General features: G+C 52.1%; 1 protein-coding gene across 1 annotated transcript; it reads left to right on the top strand.

The window, feature by feature from the left end:
* The first annotated feature begins 526 nt into the window (after positions 1 to 526).
* LOC136570532 (uncharacterized protein PF3D7_1120000-like) lies at positions 527 to 20,107 on the top strand. Its single transcript, XM_066570995.1, has 8 exons — positions 527 to 575; positions 7,015 to 7,078; positions 7,694 to 7,753; positions 9,176 to 9,319; positions 10,448 to 10,603; positions 11,726 to 11,890; positions 13,016 to 13,180; positions 19,697 to 20,107. Exons 2-7 carry the CDS (start codon positions 7,036 to 7,038, stop codon positions 13,162 to 13,164), a joined length of 717 nt encoding a protein of 238 aa, XP_066427092.1. The 5' UTR covers positions 527 to 575; positions 7,015 to 7,035; the 3' UTR covers positions 13,165 to 13,180; positions 19,697 to 20,107.
* Positions 20,108 to 20,853: the final 746 nt, after the last annotated feature.

Raw genomic sequence — 20,853 nt, forward strand, 5'->3', positions numbered from 1 at the left:
CCAAAATCAGTGTTCTGGAGCCCCAAAGCCCCCAGATTTGCTCTTTCTCAGCTCCAAAGCTCCTGAAAACACTGTTCTGGCCCCAAAGCTGCTGAAATAGGGATCCTAAGCCATGAAGTTCCCAGAATCAGTGTTCCAGAGCTCTGGCACCCCTAACTCAAGCCCTGTGCCCTGTCTGCCATCAGCCCCAGGGGTTCACTCCCGGTGCCCTCCCGGGGCATTCCCGGTGCCCTTGGAGGCTCCAGGAGCCGGGAGGGGCCGCTGGCTGGGCCCATTTCCCCCCACCCAGCCAAGGAGCCGCCCCCTGATCAGAGCATTTTCACTTTCACTTTCCAGGCTGAAAACTGATTTACGAGAAATCAGTGTAAATTGAGAAAGGAGCCGCGGGGGGAGAGAGAGGAGCCCGTGGGGGTGGGACCGGGGGTGGGAACGGGGGTGGGAACGGGGGCGGGCCGGGTGGGAACGGGGGCGGGCCGGGTGGGAACGGGGGCGGGCCGGGTGGGATATAACCGGGATGAGGAGCTGCCGCTGCTCACACCGCATCGCCGAGTTGCCTCTTCCCAGTCTTGTCCCAGGTAAGCGCCAGCCCCTTGCTCCTCTGTTTCTCCAGGGCTTGCTCCTTCTGCTTCTGAAATTGATGTTTCTCAGCCCAAAAGCTCCTGAAATCGCTGCTTTGGAGCTCCAAAGCTCCCTAAATGGGGACTAAACAAACAAAAAAAAAGGTTTTTTGGAGCCCAAAAGCTCTAAATCATTCTTGCTTCTCTGAAAATATCCCCAGGTCACTCTCCCTGATTCCGAAAGCTCTCGATGTGATTTTTTCCTCAGCCTTGAACTCCCCAAATCAGGGTTTTGTAGGCCAGCAAGTCCCTAAATTGGTGTTTCTCAACCCCAATGCTGCTTAAAATTTGGGCTGGTTCAGAGCCCAAAATCTCTCTAAATCAGGGTTTGGGACCCCAAAGCTCCCTTAATCACAGAGTCCCAAGGCTCCCAAATGTGCGGTTTCTTAGCCCAAATGCTCCTGAATGGAAGTTTCTGAACCCCTGAGAACCCAGAATTGCTTATTTTGATCTCAGAAGCTGCCTACCTCTTTTTGGGGGGGGCCAAACCCATCCCTAGATGGTTTGGAAGGCTGTGCCTGAGTGCTGGTGGAATGCAGTGGAAGAGGAGAGGCTCTGCCAGAGGAGTGTCAGGGGGATGAGGATGGGAGGTGTGAAGAGCAGCTGGGATACCTGGAGATCCTGAACAGGATGGGCAAAGGTTGACTTGTGTGAGTGAGCAGTGGAGGGGTCAGAAAGAGGGGACACTGCCTAGGGCAGTTCAGAAACTCCCTGATCATCAGGGAGAGTTGGCAGAAGAGCTCTGGGGGCAGCCTGGAGGGGTCTCCAGGCCAGTGAGCAGGTTCCCATGGGAATGGAACTGCCCTGGCATTCATGGCCAGGCAAAGCAAAGGGCTCCAGCAGCGTGGGGGATGTGGGAGCGATGGCTCAGCAGAGCTGCCTGGCGGGTGAAGAGGGGGTGCTCGCGGGGACCTGGTCCTGCCCCACAGGAAGGGCTGGTCAGGGATGTGCTCCTCAGTGCCAGCCTGGGCTGTCACAGCCAGGAAATAGTGGGGTCCAGGCACCGAGGGGCAGGGACTGAGGCCAGCAGCAGAGCACGGAGCTGGGGCTCCAGAGGAGAAGGCCTCGATGAGCTGAACCAGGTGGTGGCAGCGGCAGCAGCTCCGGAGGGTTCCCACCCCCACGGGCTCCTCCCTCCCCGCCAGCACCTCCTTTCTCGGTTTGACACCGATTTCCCGTAAATGCCTATCAGGAAATCTGAGAGCGGACAGGAATGGTCTCTCCAAGAGCCAGGAATAAAGCACTCATCTCCTGGGGCTCTCGGCTGAACTGACTGAGCTCCAGGGTGAAAAGGCAGCACTTGGCAGGGGGAGCACACGAGCCAGCAGCAAAGCAAGGCAGCAGCACCCGGGGCTGTGTGAGCAGGAGCCCAGCCAGGGGAAGGGCTGACCCCCCTGCCCAGCACATTCACGCCACACCTGCCCAGCCACAGGGGGCTGTGGCACTCGGGAACCACTGCCCTGGTGGTCACTGGGGTGGCAATCCTCCTCCAGCTGTCCTTCAATCCTGGTGGGATTTCCTTAAGAATATCAGTGTCTGCAGCAGCAAAACCAACAACAAAAGCGTGACCGTGCCCAAACAGAACTGTCTGCAGCAGAGCAATCTGCGCAGTCTGCAGGCGCCCCTCTGGGCAAGGCCAGTGGAATCACTGTTGGCAATGCACAGCAGTGACACCCCCTCCTCACAAGGCTTCCCAGGCAGTGACTGTCCCTGGGCTGGGCACTGCTGAGGGCCCTCAAGTGCTGTGTCAAGGTCTGCCAGAGGGGATTGAGTGGGAAAAGCTCCCTGGACCATCCTGGGGCCTTCATTGGGCTTTGCTGAGGTTTGAAAGAGCCCTGCTGCCCTCCAGAGCCCGAGGGCTTTCAGTGTCTTTGCCTCATCAAGGCCCAGCTGTGCTGCAGAGGGTGGGAGAACAGTCAAGAAGGGTTGGAGGGAGACCACAAAGTTAATATTTCATGGAATTCCCATTCAAAGTCCATTGTCCCTTCCCACCCACTGTCTACAGTCACTAATCCAGCTCCTAATGCATTCCTACAAACAGAAAAAATTATCAATTCAGGCCTTACTTATTTTTTTAATAGGCTTTTTGTCTGACAGCAAAAATTGTTGCCATGGCTTTTGCTACACATTAAATTGGAGAAAAATCAAAAAGTAAGTAGCATATTGATTAGGCACAGCCTGGATGCCATGAATATATTCTGGAAGATTGTTTGTTTCTTTGATCTTGGCTGATCAGAAAAATGTTTAGTCTGAATATATAATGAATAATTATTTTTTCATGGAGTGAGTAGAACTTCATACTATAAAATATAAAAATGAAAACAATAGTTCACCTTAGCACCCCAGACAAAGCATAATGAGATTTCACCCCCACTCATACAATCCTCCTGGATTTAGCTCAAATACTGGTACTAATGTTGTATCAGATTCAATGCATAATTCAAAAAGTCTAATTTATTGAGCCTCTGTTGGCACACCAGACTCTGTTGGTCTCTGGGCAACAGAGCCATCACTGGCAATGCAGAAGAGAGAGTTTCTTCCTTTTTTTTTTTTTTTCTTTTTTTTTCTTTTTTCTGGCCATACTTTTTCTTCCTCCTCTCTCCCCCCCCCCCCCCCCTTCATTTTCTTTTCCCTTCTCCCCTTCCTCTCCTGTCTTTCCCCCTTCATTTTTCCCCCTCCAAGCTTCAACTTTGGCTCAGGATTGCAGATCTGGTCCTGCATAAAATAATTTTCCTGTCGAAAGCAGTTGTCAGGGCTCCTTCTAAATATGAGAGAGAGACAGAGAGAACAAATTTTCTCTTACTGTGGGAAGTGGGGTGACTCATCCCTGGAAGCACAACCATCTTTCCATGAGAGGTGATCTGAGCTAATGTCTGTGTTCATCAGTTATCAATGGCAGAGGCACATCCAGGATAGCTCCACGTGCACATCATCTATTCAGTGTTACTGTTTGAGAAGCCTTCTCACTATTGCTCTGCTTTCAGGAGAAAACCCCTCAAACTCTGAGCGTTTTATGCCATTTATGTGCTTTCCCTCCTTTCAGACCAGAACAAAAGAGCAAAAGGTAGTGGGAGGAGATGCAGCAGGGTTCAATCCTGGGAAAGCACCCCTGGCATTTCCTGTCTGATGCCTTCAGTTAGACCCCTGGGACAGCCATGGGCCCTGGGGCTGTGACTTCTCTTGGGTCCCTGCTGGCACTTCTCTATTTCTAATCCTCAGTGGAGCTCTTTTCCTCCCCCAGGTCTATCCTCCCCTTGAACACCAGGAAAGCTTTCTTGACATGCAGCAGCTTTGGCAGGGGCCTCCTTAATTCAGTCCAGGTCCTCCTCCTTCTCTGGAACATGGCCAAAGAAAACAAAGTCACAATGAGCAGACAGCCCAGGGAAATGGAGTGCAAGAAAGAGGGAGAGCAGAGCATGGCAGCGAGCTGTGCCCTGAGCAGACCTTTCCTCACTCCTGAGCAGTCCCTGTTTCTGCCTTCACCTCGTCCCTGCTGCTCTGATGGATGTGCCCAGAAGGGACAGGTGGCTTTGTTGGAAGGGTCAGCAGGGCCCTGCTTTCTGCAGCTAGCTTACAGAAGAGGATATTGAGGAAACTTCCCAATCTGACCCTTCCCAAGGCTCTCTGGCCATCACACTCCAGCCACCAGAAGTGTTCAGTGCTGGGACTGGAGGTCCTCCACAGCAGTGCCCCAATGGGCCCTGCTGGACTCCCCACACTCCCCCTCCCACACCCAGCCCCTGTGTCCTCCCTGGTTCCAGCCCAGGTTTCCCAGAGCAGTCTCAGCTGTCTGATTCCATAAAGCTATTTATTCCCAGTGCAGTAACACAGGAACAGCCTGAGCTGTTCCCCCAACAAGGGAGCCCCTCAGTTTTGTCCCTTCACACTCTGCATGCCTAAGGCTCAAGTCTGGCTCTTCCTCCCAGCCCTCAGTTCCTGTTGGGTCTCTCAGTGTCCCTTCCCCAGCTGTGCCACCACTCTTGGTGCCCTTTGTTGGGCTCTGTTGGCAGTTCACCAGCTCTTGTCTCGGGCTCCCACCTGGAGCTCAGCTTGTATCAGGCGCTGCAGCTGCCCCAGCCACCTGCACCCGGTGGTGTTCACAGCCAGGGGAGGGGAGAGTGGGAGTGAGGTGGTTTCAGTTTTGTCTTTGTTACCTGGCTTGCTGCTCTATTGGGAATTGCTGAGAAAGCAAAGCAATCGTCCCCAAGTCGAGTCTGGTTTGCCCATGGTGGCAGCTGGAGAGGGATGTCCCGGGCTTTATGTGAGCTCTTCAGTTGTATTTTTTCCTCCCGTCCAGTTGAGGAGGGGGAGTGAGAGAAGTTTGGTGGGCCTCTGGCAGCCAGCCAAGGTCACTTGTCCTTTCTCCACAGATTTCTTCATATCTGGTCAGGATAACCTCCAGGATTTGAGTCTGAAGGAATGGAAAATGGTCCCTTTCCTTTATGGAAAATTGTGGCTGGGGCTGAACACCAGGTTCAGCACTCTGCAAAAACAGAAGGTCTTAATTTTGACTGAGGAAGGTGATGTGTGTGTCTGTGAGAATTCTCAGAGCTCCAGGGCAGACAAGATGTGTTAGGGACCAGCTGGGAGTACAACAGAACATCTTACCAACTGCATTATCTTCTCCAGTGCTGTGCCCACCACAGAGATTTTGACCCTTTTCCCCTGCTTTGCAGAGTTGTAGTGGTTTTGGTTTGCCAATTTAAGATTTCCCTAATTTTGAGATTTTCCTGGCCAGTACACAAAAGAATGTGGCAGGTTTGGTGCTGGCCAATCACCAATACACTCACTTCCTGCTGTGAGATAGGATTAGGAGAAAGGCAAAGCAGGCTCAAAACTTTAAAGGGGTATAAAGAAAATTTTATTTAAAGTAACTAAAAGAAAAGTAATAAGAATCAAAACAAACCCCTCAGGACACTTCTCTTCCCCCCACAATCTTTTCTTTCCCACTGACAACGTAAAGAAACCAACCCTAAAACTTCCAGTCAGTTTACCCCCTGTTCAATTCAGTGAGGGAGAGAAGTCCCTCTTGTTAAGGTTATGGAGACTTCTCCACAAGAGGAAAAGAAACAGTTCTCTCGTGGCTCTCAATTTCATCACGAGTAGCAGCTGCCCGGGGAACCGTGCCTTGGTGAAGTCCTTCCCATTGCCACAAGCCTTCCCACAGCTTGTCAGTGGCCATGTCGACTTATGAGATATTGTTTTAAAGATGAACTGTTCAAAGGCAAAAGTTCTTGTTATCTATTTCTAAAATCATCTTCATCCCTGGGAGCAGAAATCTCCTGGAAGCACAGGACCACTCTTTTCCTCTGTTCCAGCTTCTCATGGGATCACAGCTATTTCAAGACCTGCTTATCTTAGCATGGAGGCCTTTGCTTGATATCAGTTTGAACACTTTCATCTCCCCAGAGTTTCATGTGTTATAGGAGAAAGAGTATTTTCTCCATAGCTTACAAGAGGATTTCATCTCCAAAGACCTCCCATCTGGGACTTAACTCCTTCCTCACTGACCCCCATGTCTTCATGGTGTTCCTTTCCATGCTTGCGTCTTGATCCTTTCTCTCACTCGAGGGAGGGTTGAAGCACTGAAAGGGTTAATGTCACACCTGAGGCCTACCTGCCCTGCCGGTAACTCCTGGCTGTGCCAGGATCGGCCTCGTGGTTGGTCTTTGGTTTTCTCTGTGTTCAGCCGCAGGGCCACTCTGCAGGGGCTGCAGGGCTCTCTGGCCTCAGCCGTGCGGGGGAAGGGGATTTGATGATAACATCACAGCCAGGGCCAGCCCTGCTCCGGTCCGGGCTCCGCAGCCTCCCCCCGTTCCTGCCCGGCAGCTGCTGGGGCCCGGCCCGGCCAGAAGCGGCGGGCGGCCCGGGGAGGGGGAAAAGGGCCCGGCCCGCGGCAGGACCGCCCGGCCCGGCCTGGCCGAGACCGGGGAGCGGGGCCGGGGCCGGGCCCGCCACCTCCTCAGCCCGCCACCCTCTCACTCACCGGAAACGAAAGAGAGAGTTCCCGGGCCTTTTAGTCTTTAACATGTGTGTTTTTCAGAGGGGTGTTCAGCTTATCAGTGGTTCCACAGACTGTCAGTTACACAGAAAGCTTTGCATCACTTCCCCAGATTTTCTTCCCATTCCAAACCACGACAAGAGTGAATATTGAAAAAAAAGACACAGGTAACAAGAAATGAGAACATGGCTAATTTTTTTTTCTAAGAGTTGTATTACTTGTTTAGACAGTAATGAAAGGGAAAATCAGTAAATTAAAAAACCCTGAGTAGATCAGAGGTTTGAGTACTATAAAGGACTTATGTGTCCCCAAAAAGCTCTTAAATGTGCTTTTTAAATCCTTAGGGAAATATTGTAGTGAAGCTTCCTTTTTTTCATTTTTCATTTTTCTTTTCAGGTGAAGCAGTGGCTGGAAGAAATGAGCTGGTGGAGGAAACCTGGAGGCTTTAGGGTGTCCCTATGTAAGAGAGGACTCATGGGTCCCATTGCTCTTGTCTGTGGCCATCCTTGGGATGGGATGGGATGGGATGTGTTATCCCGGAGAGAAGTGAGGCCAGTGGAGGTCTCTCCCCTGAGCACGTTGCCTGCAGAACCCCTTCCAGAGCCCAGCAGAAGGCCTGGCCTTTGGGCTGGGATCAGTTTGGTCAGAGGGGTGACCTTCTTTGACCAGAGACACATCCAGACACATCCTACTCTAGCAGGCAGTGTTGCTGAGCAGGGCTCTGAGGGTCAGGCTGAGATGAATGTGTGAAGGGACACTGGGAGGTTCCTCTCCACTCCTGGTGTGAGGCAGAAGAGTCTCACCCTCTTGTGGATGGCTGTGCTCTGGTGGGACTGGGACACCTGTGTGGTGCCTGAGTGCTGTGGCAGCTGAGGCAGCTCCCTGGCCCAGGAGAGCCTCAGTGGGCCTGAGGGTCAGGAACCCCCCAGCACTGCTGAGGGGCTGCTGGGCCAGCTGTGGGATGTGTTCTGCCCCAGAACCTGCTCAGTGCAGTCCTGGAGTTCCTAGGGGAAAGGTCCTTGTTAAATGTCCTGATTTTCTTTTTGATTTTATTTTCATATGACCTGATGTCCAGTATCTGGGGCTGTTGTCCTCCTGGCTGAGAAAGGTGTAGAAGCGGCAATCGACGCAATCAGTAAGTGTGCTGGGTCCCATTCCTCTTGTCTGTGGCCATCCTTGGTAACCCTTGGGATGGGATGGGATGGGATGTGTTATCCCTGAGAGAAGTGAGGCTAGTGGAGGTCTCTCCCCTGAGCACGTTGCCTGCAGAACCCCTTCCAGAGCCCAGCAGAAGGCCTGGCCTTTGGGGTGGGATCAGTTTGGTCAGAGGGGTGACTTTCTTTGACCAGGGACACATCCTACTCTAGCAGGGGTGTTCCTCACAATTGGTAATGATTTCAAAGACACAGCACATCCCTTCTGGGGTTTCCTTTCTTTGAGCACTAAAGGAGGAATCTCAGCCTGGGTTTAGCTGCAGGGACAAAAGGCAGAAGCCTTTCTGTGCAGGTGAGTGCCAGTCCTTGCCCACACTACCTGGAAACTGAATCCTGCCAAGCAGGAAGATCCAGAGGTGATTGCCCAGTGCAGTCAGATCGAGCAATCCCACCTGTCCATAAATTCCCATTTCCAAAGGCCTCCAGCCAGTCCTTTGTTACGTTGCCCATCCTCATGCAGCTGCCCAGGACCCCAGGGTGCAGAGATGTTGCTGCAGTGGGCTTTTCCCAGCACAGACCAGCACAGCCTGGCCTCTGCTGGATCCCATCCCCTGGATTCCAAGGTCAGCTGTTCTCCTGCCCCTGCTCTTTCCAGCTGGGATGCTGGCAGGGGAATGTCATTCCCTCAAGGGACACTTGGAATTTAGCATGGCCTGGGCTCTCCCCCATGTCCAGGCCTTTGGGCAGTGAGGAGGCCATGGGGTTCCTCCCAGTATTCCTCACTAGCTGCACAGGAGCTCCAAACCCATGTTTAGAAGGGCTCTCAGTGGTGCCAAGAATCCTTTCAACAGGCAAAAGCTGTTAGAGAAAAAGTCTCCACGTCAGGAAGAAAACTGGGGCTACAGTAGGGAGGCCAAGGTTTCTTCCTAGAGCAAACTCCTGTTGGAATAGGATTTGAAAGCCAGGATAGTGGTATGTGGTGCCTACAGATGCATCAGCCCATGAATTCCACATCTCTGTTTTTCAGGGATGAGTGAACTCATTTCCAAGGCTGCTGAATTAGAAAGGATGATCTAAGAAAAAGAGGTCTGGAGAAAACAAATTGATAAACAGGCAGGACATGAGGGAACTAAGTCTGAGCTTTTTGTTAGTCCTCTGAATAAAGAAATAAAGCAAAAAAAGAATCTATTTCTGGATTGCACCTTGAGCACAGTGCTTAATTCCTCTGAAGTGATTATTTCTCCAGACAGTGGAAGAAAAAACCAACCTGCTGCAAGATCTAAGAAGAGACCCTCAAGAAGAGACTTTAGAAAAGAAAATACGAGCATCCTCAGAGAGAAGGGATGGTCTCCCACTCAAGGCAGAAATGTCAGTTTCCCACTAACACCAGTCATTTCCTACAGGAAGGTGGAACAGGGAGAAGACCAACAAGGCCCTGGAATCCAAAATAGACAAGGCCTCCCAGGACCTCGACAATGAAATGAAATCTCTGCATGAAGATTTCAAAAAATTACAGGAGATCAGAGCAGAGCTGGAGAAGATCCCAGGTGAGCAGCGCCATTGCCAACCAGACTTTCATCCAGCTGAAGGCAAAAGCTGCTCTACAGGCCATTCACCCTGTGAGCTCCTCCTGCTCAGCTCCTCAGAGGGGACAGGGAGGGACAGTCCTTCCATGGGGAACAGCTTCTGTCATCCATGGCACTGAAACACCTCCCTGCTGAAGTGTTCTCTGCAGGTGCAGGTGGTCAGAGTCCCTCTTTCTGTCCCTCACCTTTGCATGGGGTGTGTGCTGGGAGTTCTCTCACTGCCTGATACTTGCTAAGGGTCCCCCCTTGGAGTCCTGTCCCTCTCTCTCCCTTTCCCCCTGCCCTTCTCCTGCTGCCCCACTCCTGGTCCCACGCTGGGGCACACGTGAGCTCAGCCTTGTTTCCCTGTGGATGATCAGCAGGGAGAGGAGCTGCCCTGTGCAGAGCCTGGACGTGTCTGTGAGCGCAGGGCCTGTGGAGAGCAGCTCTGCCTGCAGGAGCTGGTGCTGGCAAGGGGAAGGCTCAGCTGGGGCACAGCCTCCGGTGTGGCCTGGCTGGCCCCAGACTGTGCGCCTGGGCCTGGCTCAGGCAGGACACAGAGTGTGTTGGGAACAGCCTCTGGCCCCAGGGCAGGGACAGCTGAGGGAGGATCAGCCTTCCCTGACCGGGGGTCCTGTTTGTGCTCCAGCTGCAGCCAGCAGAGCCAGGGCAAGGAGCAGCCCAGGAGAGTCCAGGGAAACCCCTGCAATTCCTGCCGCCTCAAGCCATTGTGGGCTTGGAATTGTGTGGCCCACTTCAAAGCTGGAGCTCTTCATTTATTGGGCTACGGAAAGCACAAATGGGACATTGAAAAGGGATGAAAACTTGTTCTGGCTTTCTTGTCCCCTCCCTGCTAAAAGTGTGAGGGTAAAGGGAAAACCATTTCCAGATTGAGCCTTCATGGCCAACTGGAATTCCTGTGAGGGGAGGGTTTCTAAGAGGGAATGAGGGAGGAAAAGACCACCCACAGGAGAGCCCTGAGGTGAGGCCTTCTGTCAGGGAGGTGAAATCAGAGCCTTTGGGCCTGCTTGTGTCAGATAGCTGGCCTGCTGCTCAAGGAGGAAACATCAGTGACCCTGTGACCTTGTTCTTTCTTCACACAAAACAAAGATGAGGAAATTGCAATGGAACTGAAATCCAAGTTAAAGAAGACTGCCCGGGAGCTCTCCCGAAGAATTCAAACTCTGCAAGAAGATGTAAAGAAATGGCGTGAGACCATAAAGGATGAGCTTTGTGTTTGCAGAGCAGAGCTGGAGAAGATCCCAGGTGAGCACGGCTATTGCCAACCAGACTTTCATCCAGCTGAAGGCAAAAGCTGCTCTACAGGCCATTCACCCTGTGAGCTCCTCCTGCTCAGCTCCTCAGAGGGGACAGGGAGGGACAGTCCTTCCATGGGGAACAGCTTCTGTCATCCATGGCACTGAAACACCTCCCTGCTGAAGTGTTCTCTGCAGGTGCAGGTGGTCAGAGTCCCTCTTCTGTCCCTCACCTTTGCATGGGGTGTGTGCTGGGAGTTCTCTCACTGCCTGATACTTGCTAAGGGTCCCCCCTTGGAGTCCTGTCCCTCTCTCTCCCTTTCCCCCTGCCCTTCTCCTGCTGCCCCACTCCTGGTCCCACGCTGGGGCACACGTGAGCTCAGCCTTGTTTCCCTGTGGATGATCAGCAGGGAGAGGAGCTGCCCTGTGCAGAGCCTGGACGTGTCTGTGAGCGCAGGGCCTGTGGAGAGCAGCTCTGCCTGCAGGAGCTGGTGCTGGCAAGGGGAAGGCTCAGCTGGGGCACAGCCTCCAGTGTGGCCTGGCTGGCCCCAGACTGTGCGCCTGGGCCTGGCTCAGGCAGGGCACAGAGTGTGTTGGGAACAGCCTCTGGCCCCAGGGCAGGGACAGCTGAGGGAGGATCGGCCTTCCCTGACCGGGGGTCCTGTTTGTGCTCCAGCTGCAGCCAGCAGAGCCAGGGCAAGGAGCAGCCCAGGAGAGTCCACGGAAACCCCTGCAATTCCTGCCGCCTCAAGCCATTGTGGGCTTGGAATTGTGTGGCCCACTTCAAAGCTGGAGCTCTTTATTTATTGCGCTACGGAAAGCACAAATGGGACATTGAAAAGGGATGAAAACTCGTTCTGGCTTTCTTGTCCCCTCCCTGCTAAAAGTGTGAGGGTAAAGGGAAAACCATTTCCAGATTGTGCCTTCATGGATGGCCAACTGGAATTCCTGTGAGGGGAGGGTTTCTAAGAGGGAATGAGGGAGGAAAAGCCCACCCACAGGAGAGCCCCGAGGCGAGACCTTCTGTCAGGGAGGTGAAATCAGAGCCTTTGGGCCTGCTTGTGTCAGATAGCTGGCCTGCTGCTCAAGGAGGAAACATCAGTGACCCTGTGACCTTGTTCTTTCATCACAGGAAACAAAGAGGAAGATATTGCAAGGGTCCTGGAATCCATGTTGAATAAGAACCACAGGCTGCTCTCCCAAAGAATTCAAACTCTGGAAGCAGATGTAGAGGAATGGTCAGAGGGAACATGGGATGAGCTTCAGCTTCGCAGACCAGAGTTGGAGAAGATCCGAGGTGAGCAGGGCCATTGCCAACCAGACTTTCATCCAGCTGAAGGCAAAAGCTGCTCTACAGGCCATTCACCCTGTGAGCTCCTCCTGCTCAGCTCCTCAGAGGGGACAGGGAGGGACAGTCCTTCCATGGGGAACAGCTTCTGTCATCCATGGCACTGAAACACCTCCCTGCTGAAGTGTTCTCTGCAGGTGCAGGTGGTCAGAGTCCCTCTTTCTGTCCCTCACCTTTGCATGGGGTGTGTGCTGGGAGTTCTCTCACTGCCTGATACTTGCTAAGGGTCCCCCCTTGGAGTCCTGTCCCTCTCTCTCCCTTTCCCCCCGCCCTTCTCCTGCTGCCCCACTCCTGGTCCCACGCTGGGGCACACGTGAGCTCAGCCTTGTTTCCCTGTGGATGATCAGCAGGGAGAGGAGCTGCCCTGTGCAGAGCCTGGACGTGTCTGTGAGCGCAGGGCCTGTGGAGAGCAGCTCTGCCTGCAGGAGCTGGTGCTGGCAAGGGGAAGGCTCAGCTGGGGCACAGCCTCCGGTGTGGCCTGGCTGGCCCCAGACTGTGCGCCTGGGCCTGGCTCAGGCAGGACACAGAGTGTGTTGGGAACAGCCTCTGGCCCCAGGGCAGGGACAGCTGAGGGAGGATCGGCCTTCCCTGACCGGGGGTCCTGTTTGTGCTCCAGCTGCAGCCAGCAGAGCCAGGGCAAGGAGCAGCCCAGGAGAGTCCAGGGAAACCCCTGCAATTCCTGCCGCCTCAAGCCATTGTGGGCTTGGAATTGTGTGGCCCACTTCAAAGCTGGAGCTCTTTATTTATTGCGCTACGGAAAGCACAAATGGGACATTGAAAAGGGATGAAAACTCGTTCTGGCTTTCTTGTCCCCTCCCTGCTAAAAGTGTGAGGGTAAAGGGAAAACCATTTCCAGATTGAGCCTTCATGGCCAACTGGAATTCCTGTGAGGGGAGGGTTTCTAAGAGGGAATGAGGGAGGAAAAGACCACCCACAGGAGAGCCCTGAGGTGAGGCCTTCTGTCAGGGAGGTGAAATCAGAGCCTTTGGGCCTGCTTGTGTCAGATAGCTGGCCTGCTGCTCAAGGAGGAAACATCAGTGACCCTGTGACCTTGTTCTTTCATTGTTCTTTCAGGAAACAAAATGGAGCAAATTGCACAGGCCCTCAAATCTATGTTGAAGAACTGCCACAGGCTGATCTCCCAAAGAACTCATACTCTGGAAGAAGATGTCCAGGAATGTCTGGAGGCCACTAAGGATGAGCTTCGGCTTCGCAGAGCATAGCCGGAGAAGATCCCAGGTGAGCAGGGCTATTGCCAACCAGACTTTAATCCATCTGAAGGCAAAAGCTGCTCTACAGGCCATCCACACTGAGCTCCTCCTGCTCAGCTCCTCAGGGGGGATGGGGAGGGACAGTCCTTCCATGGGGGACATGGAAATAATCCATGGCACATTCTTTGATCCATGTCACTGAAACAGCTTGTCTTGGTTTACAAGACAGGTGTCTGCTTGGGAAGGCAGAAAAGCATCCCTTGGAATGGAGAATGTAAAACCCTCGTCCCCCTTCAAATTATTATAATTTTGAAATTAAGGGGCTCTCAGCAAAGCTATGGGAATAGCAATAACAGTTCTTTACCCATATGTATAACAAGGCACACAGAACACCAGCCCCTGCAGCATCACCGATCACAGAGCAGGAGCCCAGTCCCACAGTTCTTTCCTAGTGTGTATAATGAGGCACACAGAACACCAGCCCCTGCAGCATCACCGATCACAGAGCAGGAGCCCAGTCCCACAGTTCTTTCCTAGTGGGTATAACAAGGCACACAGAACACCAGCCCCTGCAGCATCACCGATCACAGAGCAGGAGCCCAGTCCCACAGTTCTTTCCTAGTGGGTATAACAAGGCACACAGAACACCAGCCCCTGCAGCATCACCGATCACAGAGCAGGAGCCCAGTCCCACAGTTCTTTCCTAGTGGGTATAACAAGGCACACAGAACACCAGCCCCTGCAGCATCACCGATCACAGAGCAGGAGCCCAGTCCCCGCCTTGGGGCTGCGGCGCTTTCCCCTCTGGTGCAGTTCCGGGCACGGCCAGCAGGGGCGCTGGTGGCTCCCGGCGGGCGGGGCAGTGCAGTGATCCCCGCGGGGCTGCAGGGGGCGCTGTGGGGCGGCGCGGGGAGCACGCGGCAATGGCGGCTGGGCCCAGGCGGGCAGGGATGGAGAAGAGGCTTTGCTCCACAAACCCAGGGGCAGCCGATACCCTGCCCCAACAGGACTCTCGGAACCAGATGACTGGAACAGCAGGGATGAGCAGAAAATCCCGGGACAGTGAAAGAGAATGTCCCAAAACTCCAGGGCAAATAGCTGCAACCTGCAGGATGTCCTGGGAGGGCAGGGGTATTCGAGCCCCAGCAGCAGAAGAAAGGTTCCTTGCTGGGTCATGATGGTGGTAGGAGAAGGCAGCAGGGACGGGGTCTCACAGTGGTGGTGAATTCCCTCCCCAGCCTGTGTCCCCTCCAGTGCCAAGGGAGCAAGAGTGCACTAGGAACTGCCCCCAGCCCAAATCTCCCAGTATCTCTGCCCCCCTCCCCCCCACCCAGCCACCACAGAAACTCCCAAAAAAACCAAGAGTCCCCCCTCGCTGCCTGGCTCAAGCTATCAATTCCCATTAGCAACTCAATGGGAAGAAATTCTACAGGTGATAAGGAGAGAACAGACAAGAAGAAAACCAACCAAAACCCAGCCCCCAATATTATCCACCCTAATTTTTTTCCCATACCAACAGGTTACATCAAATTTAAACTTTTTAAAATTATAAACATATATACATGCGGCTACAGATACAAGCACAGCGTCATGGGTAGTTCACCCTAAAACAAGGTCCCCTTGAGGTATACATTGGATTTCTCCATCCTTTTGCATCACCCACCTTCTCAACCTGGTCCCTGGGTGAAGACAACCCTGCAGATGGGATTGTCTTTGCTGGAGGCAGAGTTTACCCAAACAGTATTTCCCAGCATAGCCCTCATATGTACGCCTGGAACCTTATCTCAGTCTGTTGTTTGCAAGGGCTCAGATTGGGCAGGGCCTGCTTGGTTAGTGGAACCTTGACCTTGGGTGTTCACTAACCATGTGGCCTTTGCTAAATCAATCTCCCAGTTCTTGAAAGTCCCCCCACCCAATGCCTTCAAGGTGGTTTTAAGCAGGCCATTGCACCGTTCAGCTTTCCCAGCTGCTGGTGCATGGTAGGGGATATGGTACACCCACTCAATGCCATGTTCCCTAGCCCAGATGTTGATAAGGCTGTTCTTGAAATGAGTCCTGTTGTCCAATTAGATTCTCTCAGGGGTGCCATGTCCCCACAGGATTTGCTTTTCCAGGCCCAGGATGTTGTTCCAGGAAGTAGCGTGAGGCACAGGGTACCTCCCCAGGCATCCTGTGGTGGCTTCCACCATGGTCAGCACGTAGCGCTTGCCCTGGCGTGTCTGGGGCAGTGGGATGGAGTCAATCTGCCAGGCCTCCCCATACTTGTACTTGGAGCACTGCCCACCGTACCACAGGGGCTTCACCTGCTGGGCCTGCTTGATGGCAGCACACGTCTCACAGTCATGGATAACCTGAGAAATACTGTCCATGGTTAGATCCACCCCTCGGTCTCATGGCCACTTACAGGTGGCATCTCTGCCCTGATGACCTGAGGCATCATGGGCCCATTGAGCTGGGAACAACTCCCCCATATGTTGCCAATCTAAGTCTATCTTTGGCACCTCTATCTTTGCAGCCAGACCTACCTGCTCGTTGTTTCAGTGTTCCTCATTAGCTTGATACTTGGGGACATGGGCATCTACGTGGCAGACTTTAACACGTAGCTCTTCTACCTGAGTGGCAATGTCTTTCCATTCATCAGCAGCCCAGATTGATTTTCCTCTACGTTGCCAGTTGGCCTTTTTCCACCTTTCCTGCCAACCCCACAGATCATTGGCTACCATCCACTAATTGGTGTAAAGGTATATTTTTGGTCACACCTCTCTTTCAGCAATGTCCAGGGCCAGCTGAATGGCCTTGAGTTCAGCAAGGACTTGATCCACCTTCTCCTTTGGTAGCCTGTGCATCCTATCCTGTGGGGCTCCACATTGCTGCTTTTCACTTCCTGTTCATCCCTATGAAACAAATGGAACCGTCAGTGAAAAGAGCGTAGCGTGTTTGCTCTGCTGGTAGTTGGTTGTACGGTGGAGCTTCCTCAGCCCGTGTCACTTGTACCTGCTCCTCTTTGTCAGTGAGACCAAAGTTTTCACCTTCCAGCCAGTTTGTATTTATCTCCAAAATCCCAAGGTGATTCAGGTTTCCAATACAGGCACGCTGTGTGATCAGAGCAATCCATTTGCCCCATGTGGTGTCAGTGGTGTGGTGGGTACAGAGAACCTTTCCTTTAAACATCCACCCCAGCACTGGTAGTCAGGGTGCCAGGAGGAGTTGTGCTTCTGTGCCAATCACCTCTGAGGTCCCTTGAACTCCTTCATAGGCAGCCAAGATTTCCTTCTCAGTGGGAGTGTAGTTGGCTTTGGATCCTCTGTAACTTCGGCTCCAGAATTCCAGTGATTGGCCTTCAGTCTCCCCAGGCACCTTCTGCCAATGGCTCCAGGACAAGCCATTGTTCCTGGCTGCAGAGTAGAGCATGTTCTTCACCTCTGCTCCTGTCCTGACTGGGCCAAGGGCTACTGCATGAGCGATCTCCTGCTTGATCTGAGCAAAGGCTGGTTGCTGTTCAGGGCCCCAGTGGAATTCGTTCTTCTTGCAGGGGACCAGGTGGAGAGGGCTCACAATCTGGCTGTAGTCAGGAATGTGCATTCTCCAAAAACCTATGGCTAAGAAAGCTTGTGTTTCCTTCTTGCTGGTCGTTGGAGACATTGTTGTGATCTTACTGAAGACCTCAGTGGGAATCTGACGCCATCCATCTTGCCACTTCACTCCCAGAAGCTGGATCTCTCGGGCGGGTCCTTTGACTTTGCTCTTCTTGATGGTGAAGCCAGCTTCCAGCAGAATCTGGATGATCCTGTCTCCTTTCTCAAACACTTCCATTGCTGTGTTCCCCCACACAATGATGTCCTTGATGTACTGCAGGTGTTCTGGAGCCTCACCCTTTTCCAGCGCAGCCTGGATCAGTCCATGGCAGATGGTGGGGCTGTGCTTCCACCCTTGTCGGTTCCAGGTGTACTGCACACCCCTCCAGGTGAAAGCAAACTGAGGCCTGCATTCTGCTGCCAGAGGAATGGAGACAAACACATTAGCAATGTCTATAGTGGCAAAGCACTTTGCTGCCTTGGACTCCAGCTCGTACTGGAGTTCCAGCACGTCCGGCACAGCAGCGCTCAGCGGTGGAGTCACTTCATTCAAGCCACAATAGCCCACAGTCAATCTCCATTCTCTGTCAGATTGTGCACAGGCCAGATGGGGCTGTTGAAGGGTGAGTGAGATTTGCTGAGCACCCCTTGGCTCTCCAGCTCACGGATCATTCTGTGGATGGGGATCACAGCATCTCAATTCATTGCTATTTCACCGTGACTTGGCATTTTCCTATCTTTAAGCCTCTTCCCTCCACGGAGCCCTAGCAGGCTCGGAGCCTGCTACAGATCACGGCATCTCAATTTGTTCAACACTGCCAGTGGTGCACTTTCGAGGTGACAATTGGTACTCGCTGCTCTTCCACCCTCAGGAGTCCTACTGCAGATGAGTTTTCTGATAGTCCAGGCAAGGTGTTCAACTGCTTAATGCCCTCTGCCTCTACCGCAGCTATTCCAAAAGCCCACCCGAGTCCCTTGGGGTGTTTGTGAAGCCATTCTGGAAGAAGTCTATGCCCAGAATACACGGGGCCTCTGGGCCAGCCACAATAGGATGTTTCTGCTACTCCTTCCCAGTCAGGCTCACCTGGGCTCCCAACAGGGTCAATTGCTGTGATCCCCCCGTCACCCCAGCAATGGAAACAGGTTCTGCCCCCCCATGTCCCGATGGCATTAGGGTACACTGCACACCAGTATCAACTAAGGCATTGTATTTTTGTGGCTCTGATGTGCCAGGCCATTGGATCCACACCATCCAGAAAATCCGGTTTTGCTGTGCCTCTTCCTGGCTAGAGGCAGGACCCCCGTAGCCCTGGTTATTATTTCTTTCCTGGGCATACATGGTAGAGGTTCCTTCAAGGGGATCTGACAGATCATACCTGGCAGCTCGGTCATGGGAGGCCGAGGCTACTTTCATTTTGGTGTAACTCTTTGGTTTCCCTCCTTGAGTTGATGCACCCGTGCTGCCAGGACAGAAGTGGGTTTCCCATTCCACCTTCCCATGTCTTCCCCATGGTCACACAGAAATAAGCACAGGTCAGCCCATGGGGTGTACCCTCTCTCTCTAGCTGGAGAATGTTGGGCTGTGACTTTGGGGCCTGTGACTCACACAGGTGCTGCATTGATCTTCTGTTGGGGAAGATGAAACAGGAAAGCCTTATAAATATGATTGCCTGGCAAAAGATTTTTAGAATATGGAAAGTATAAGCGAGATTGAAATGAAAGCAAGCTTTGAGATACCTCAGTTACTGAACAACTGGAAAACAATGGAGTGTCCGGACTGAAGGTAATCCCTTTTCGATCAAACAATTCCCTCTGCTTGCAGACAGCTCCAAGGGTCAGAGCAGACCCCACTAGCTTGGCAGAAGGGGCCCAAAGAGAAGTTTTTAGGGTTTAAAATGTAACACAATGTGGTAATGTAATGATTCTTATACTCTGTATGTAAATGCTATAGGATTTGTATCTTGTACTAGATTGGTTAGTGAGAATTAGCATATTCAACACAGAAGATGATTTATTGTATTGTAACAAGAACCTCTCTCTCTCTCATCCTCTTTACCATGCTCTTGCCTTCTCTCTCTTTACCACTCTCTTTACTTCTCCCGGGCCTGCTCCCATCTGTGGCTGGCAGGTCCAAGCAGGGCCCTGCACCCAGGCCCTTTGCAGTAAACCCCAACTTCCAAGCCCTGGCTTCAGAGATCTCTCGTCTCCATCCGTCCTAACCGTCCTACCCCCCCCATTGCTCCTACAATCTTCCTCACCTCCTCCTTCATTTCCCTCGTCTACTCTCCTAATTCTTGGACCACGGCAGAGACAGGAGCCTGCATGAGGCCATTGATCACACTCTCACAATTTCTAAGCTTGTTGGTGACAGAGCCCATTGTCTCTCGGTTGTTATCAGCATTAATCATTGCAATGAAGGTGGTGTATTGAGATGGCCCCAGATTTGCCAGACTCCACAGCATTTGCCCTGTGCACTGACCTTGTCAGGGTCATTATTATGTTGTCCATCCCTCCCAAAGAGTATCTCCAATACTGCCACTTCTCTCAGCTGTTGGATCCCTTCCTCGAGGATCTTCCAGCACATTCTATGGTGCTGCTCCTGCATTCTCTCCCTGGGGACAAACCTCTCTCTGACACTCATTAAAAGCTGCTCCCTGAGGGAAAGGCACCCTGATTCCCTTAAAAAATCTGATTAATACCTGAGTCCTGGGTCAAGGGTCCCAAATTCCTTGCCTCACCACCATCCACTTGCAGGCCTGTACCCATAAGGTCCCAGACCCGGAGTAACCAGGTTGTATAAGCCTCACGTCCCCGTTGTACAATGTCTTTGTGCAGATTACAGAGACTTTTGTACATCAGGGACTCAGTGATGATCTCAACCACTGGCTCCCCTGTGGGTTGTGAGGGCCCTCCATTCTTATCCTTATCTGGGTGCTCTGATTTCATCTTAAATCTCCTTGTTTCCACAGGGTGGACTGCTCCTTGCTATGACTGCTCTTATGTTAATGTGGAACCTTATTACACTTACGACTGTCATAAAAATACCTTTCCTGGGATTTTTTCTTCTTGCAAGTATGTCAGAGAAAACCGAAAACAATAATTATCTAATTCGCTTCTCCTGTGTTTTGCTGCCTTGGAATGTGTTTGAAGATTGTTTATCCAAAAGGTGGTTGTTTCAAGGTTTCATGTGAATTATTTTTACTTAATGACCAATCACCATCCAGCTGTGTTGAGACTCTGGAAGGAGTCACGAGTTTTTCATTATTGTCTTTTAGCCTTCTGTCTGTATCTTTTCTCTATTCTTTAGTATAGTTTTAATATAGCATTCTTTAATATAATATAATATCTTTTAATAAAATAATAAATTAGCCTTCTAAGAACATGGAGTCAGATTCATCATTTCCTCCCTTCGTTGGGGGGACCGGAAAATACCACAGAACCTGGACCTTTGTAACATCTGTGGGTTCACTGCTGCACCATCAGACTCTCCCTCTTTGGGGCAGGGGGAGGGTTTCTCACCAGCTGGGGAAATGTGCTCCTTCAGCATCTGGCCCATCGCCTTCACCAGAGCCCCCACCCAGTCTGGGTGGTTCATTTCTGAGCTGGGCTGTGGGGCAGGGTCAGGCTCTGGGGCTACAGCATCCCTTGTCTCTGGGGTAGGTGCCAGGGTGGTTATCCAGGTTAATCTTCCCTTATCTCTGAATGCTAAATAGAACAGGCCTATCAGCAACACCAACCACTTTCTGATATCATTAGCATTTAGAGTGGATCTGAGCCCTTTGAAAACTGGTGGGACAGACCCAAAGAGCTGGGTGAAGGGTTGGGAGAAAATTTCCCCTGGTGTCATTTCCTCACAGTGGGTACCATTATTAAAGTAACCCCAAAACCATACAGTTAGTGTGTGATAGCTCTGAATCCATGTGCCTGCATTCCAGCGGAAGTTAAAGATCCATGAATTCCTCACCTTATTATGATATATGTTATGGAATAATTCATGCCTGTGTAAAATATACATGAAAAAAGTTGTGCTTGTACAAAAAATTCTTAAAGATTTAAAACCACAAGCCGCAGCCGGGGGGGAAAAGATTGCTTCACAGACTGAGAAATCAGAGACGGCAGTGGAGAC

The sequence above is a fragment of the Molothrus aeneus genome, unplaced genomic scaffold, assembly GCF_037042795.1.
Source record: "Molothrus aeneus isolate 106 unplaced genomic scaffold, BPBGC_Maene_1.0 scaffold_34, whole genome shotgun sequence".
NCBI lineage: Eukaryota > Metazoa > Chordata > Aves > Passeriformes > Icteridae > Molothrus > Molothrus aeneus.

What these genes read in the sequence shown, in the direction of transcription:
- LOC136570532 (XM_066570995.1), top strand. Translation starts at nt 7,036, where the DNA reads ATGAGCTGGTGGAGGAAACCTGGAGGCTTTAGGGTGTCCCTAT. An exon ending in AGGCTTTAGGGTGTCCCTAT is followed by an intron (nt 7,079 to 7,693) that starts GTAAGAGAGGAC and finishes CCTGATGTCCAG; the next exon opens with TATCTGGGGCTGTTGTCCTC. An exon ending in AGAGTTGGAGAAGATCCGAG is followed by an intron (nt 11,891 to 13,015) that starts GTGAGCAGGGCC and finishes TTGTTCTTTCAG; the next exon opens with GAAACAAAATGGAGCAAATT.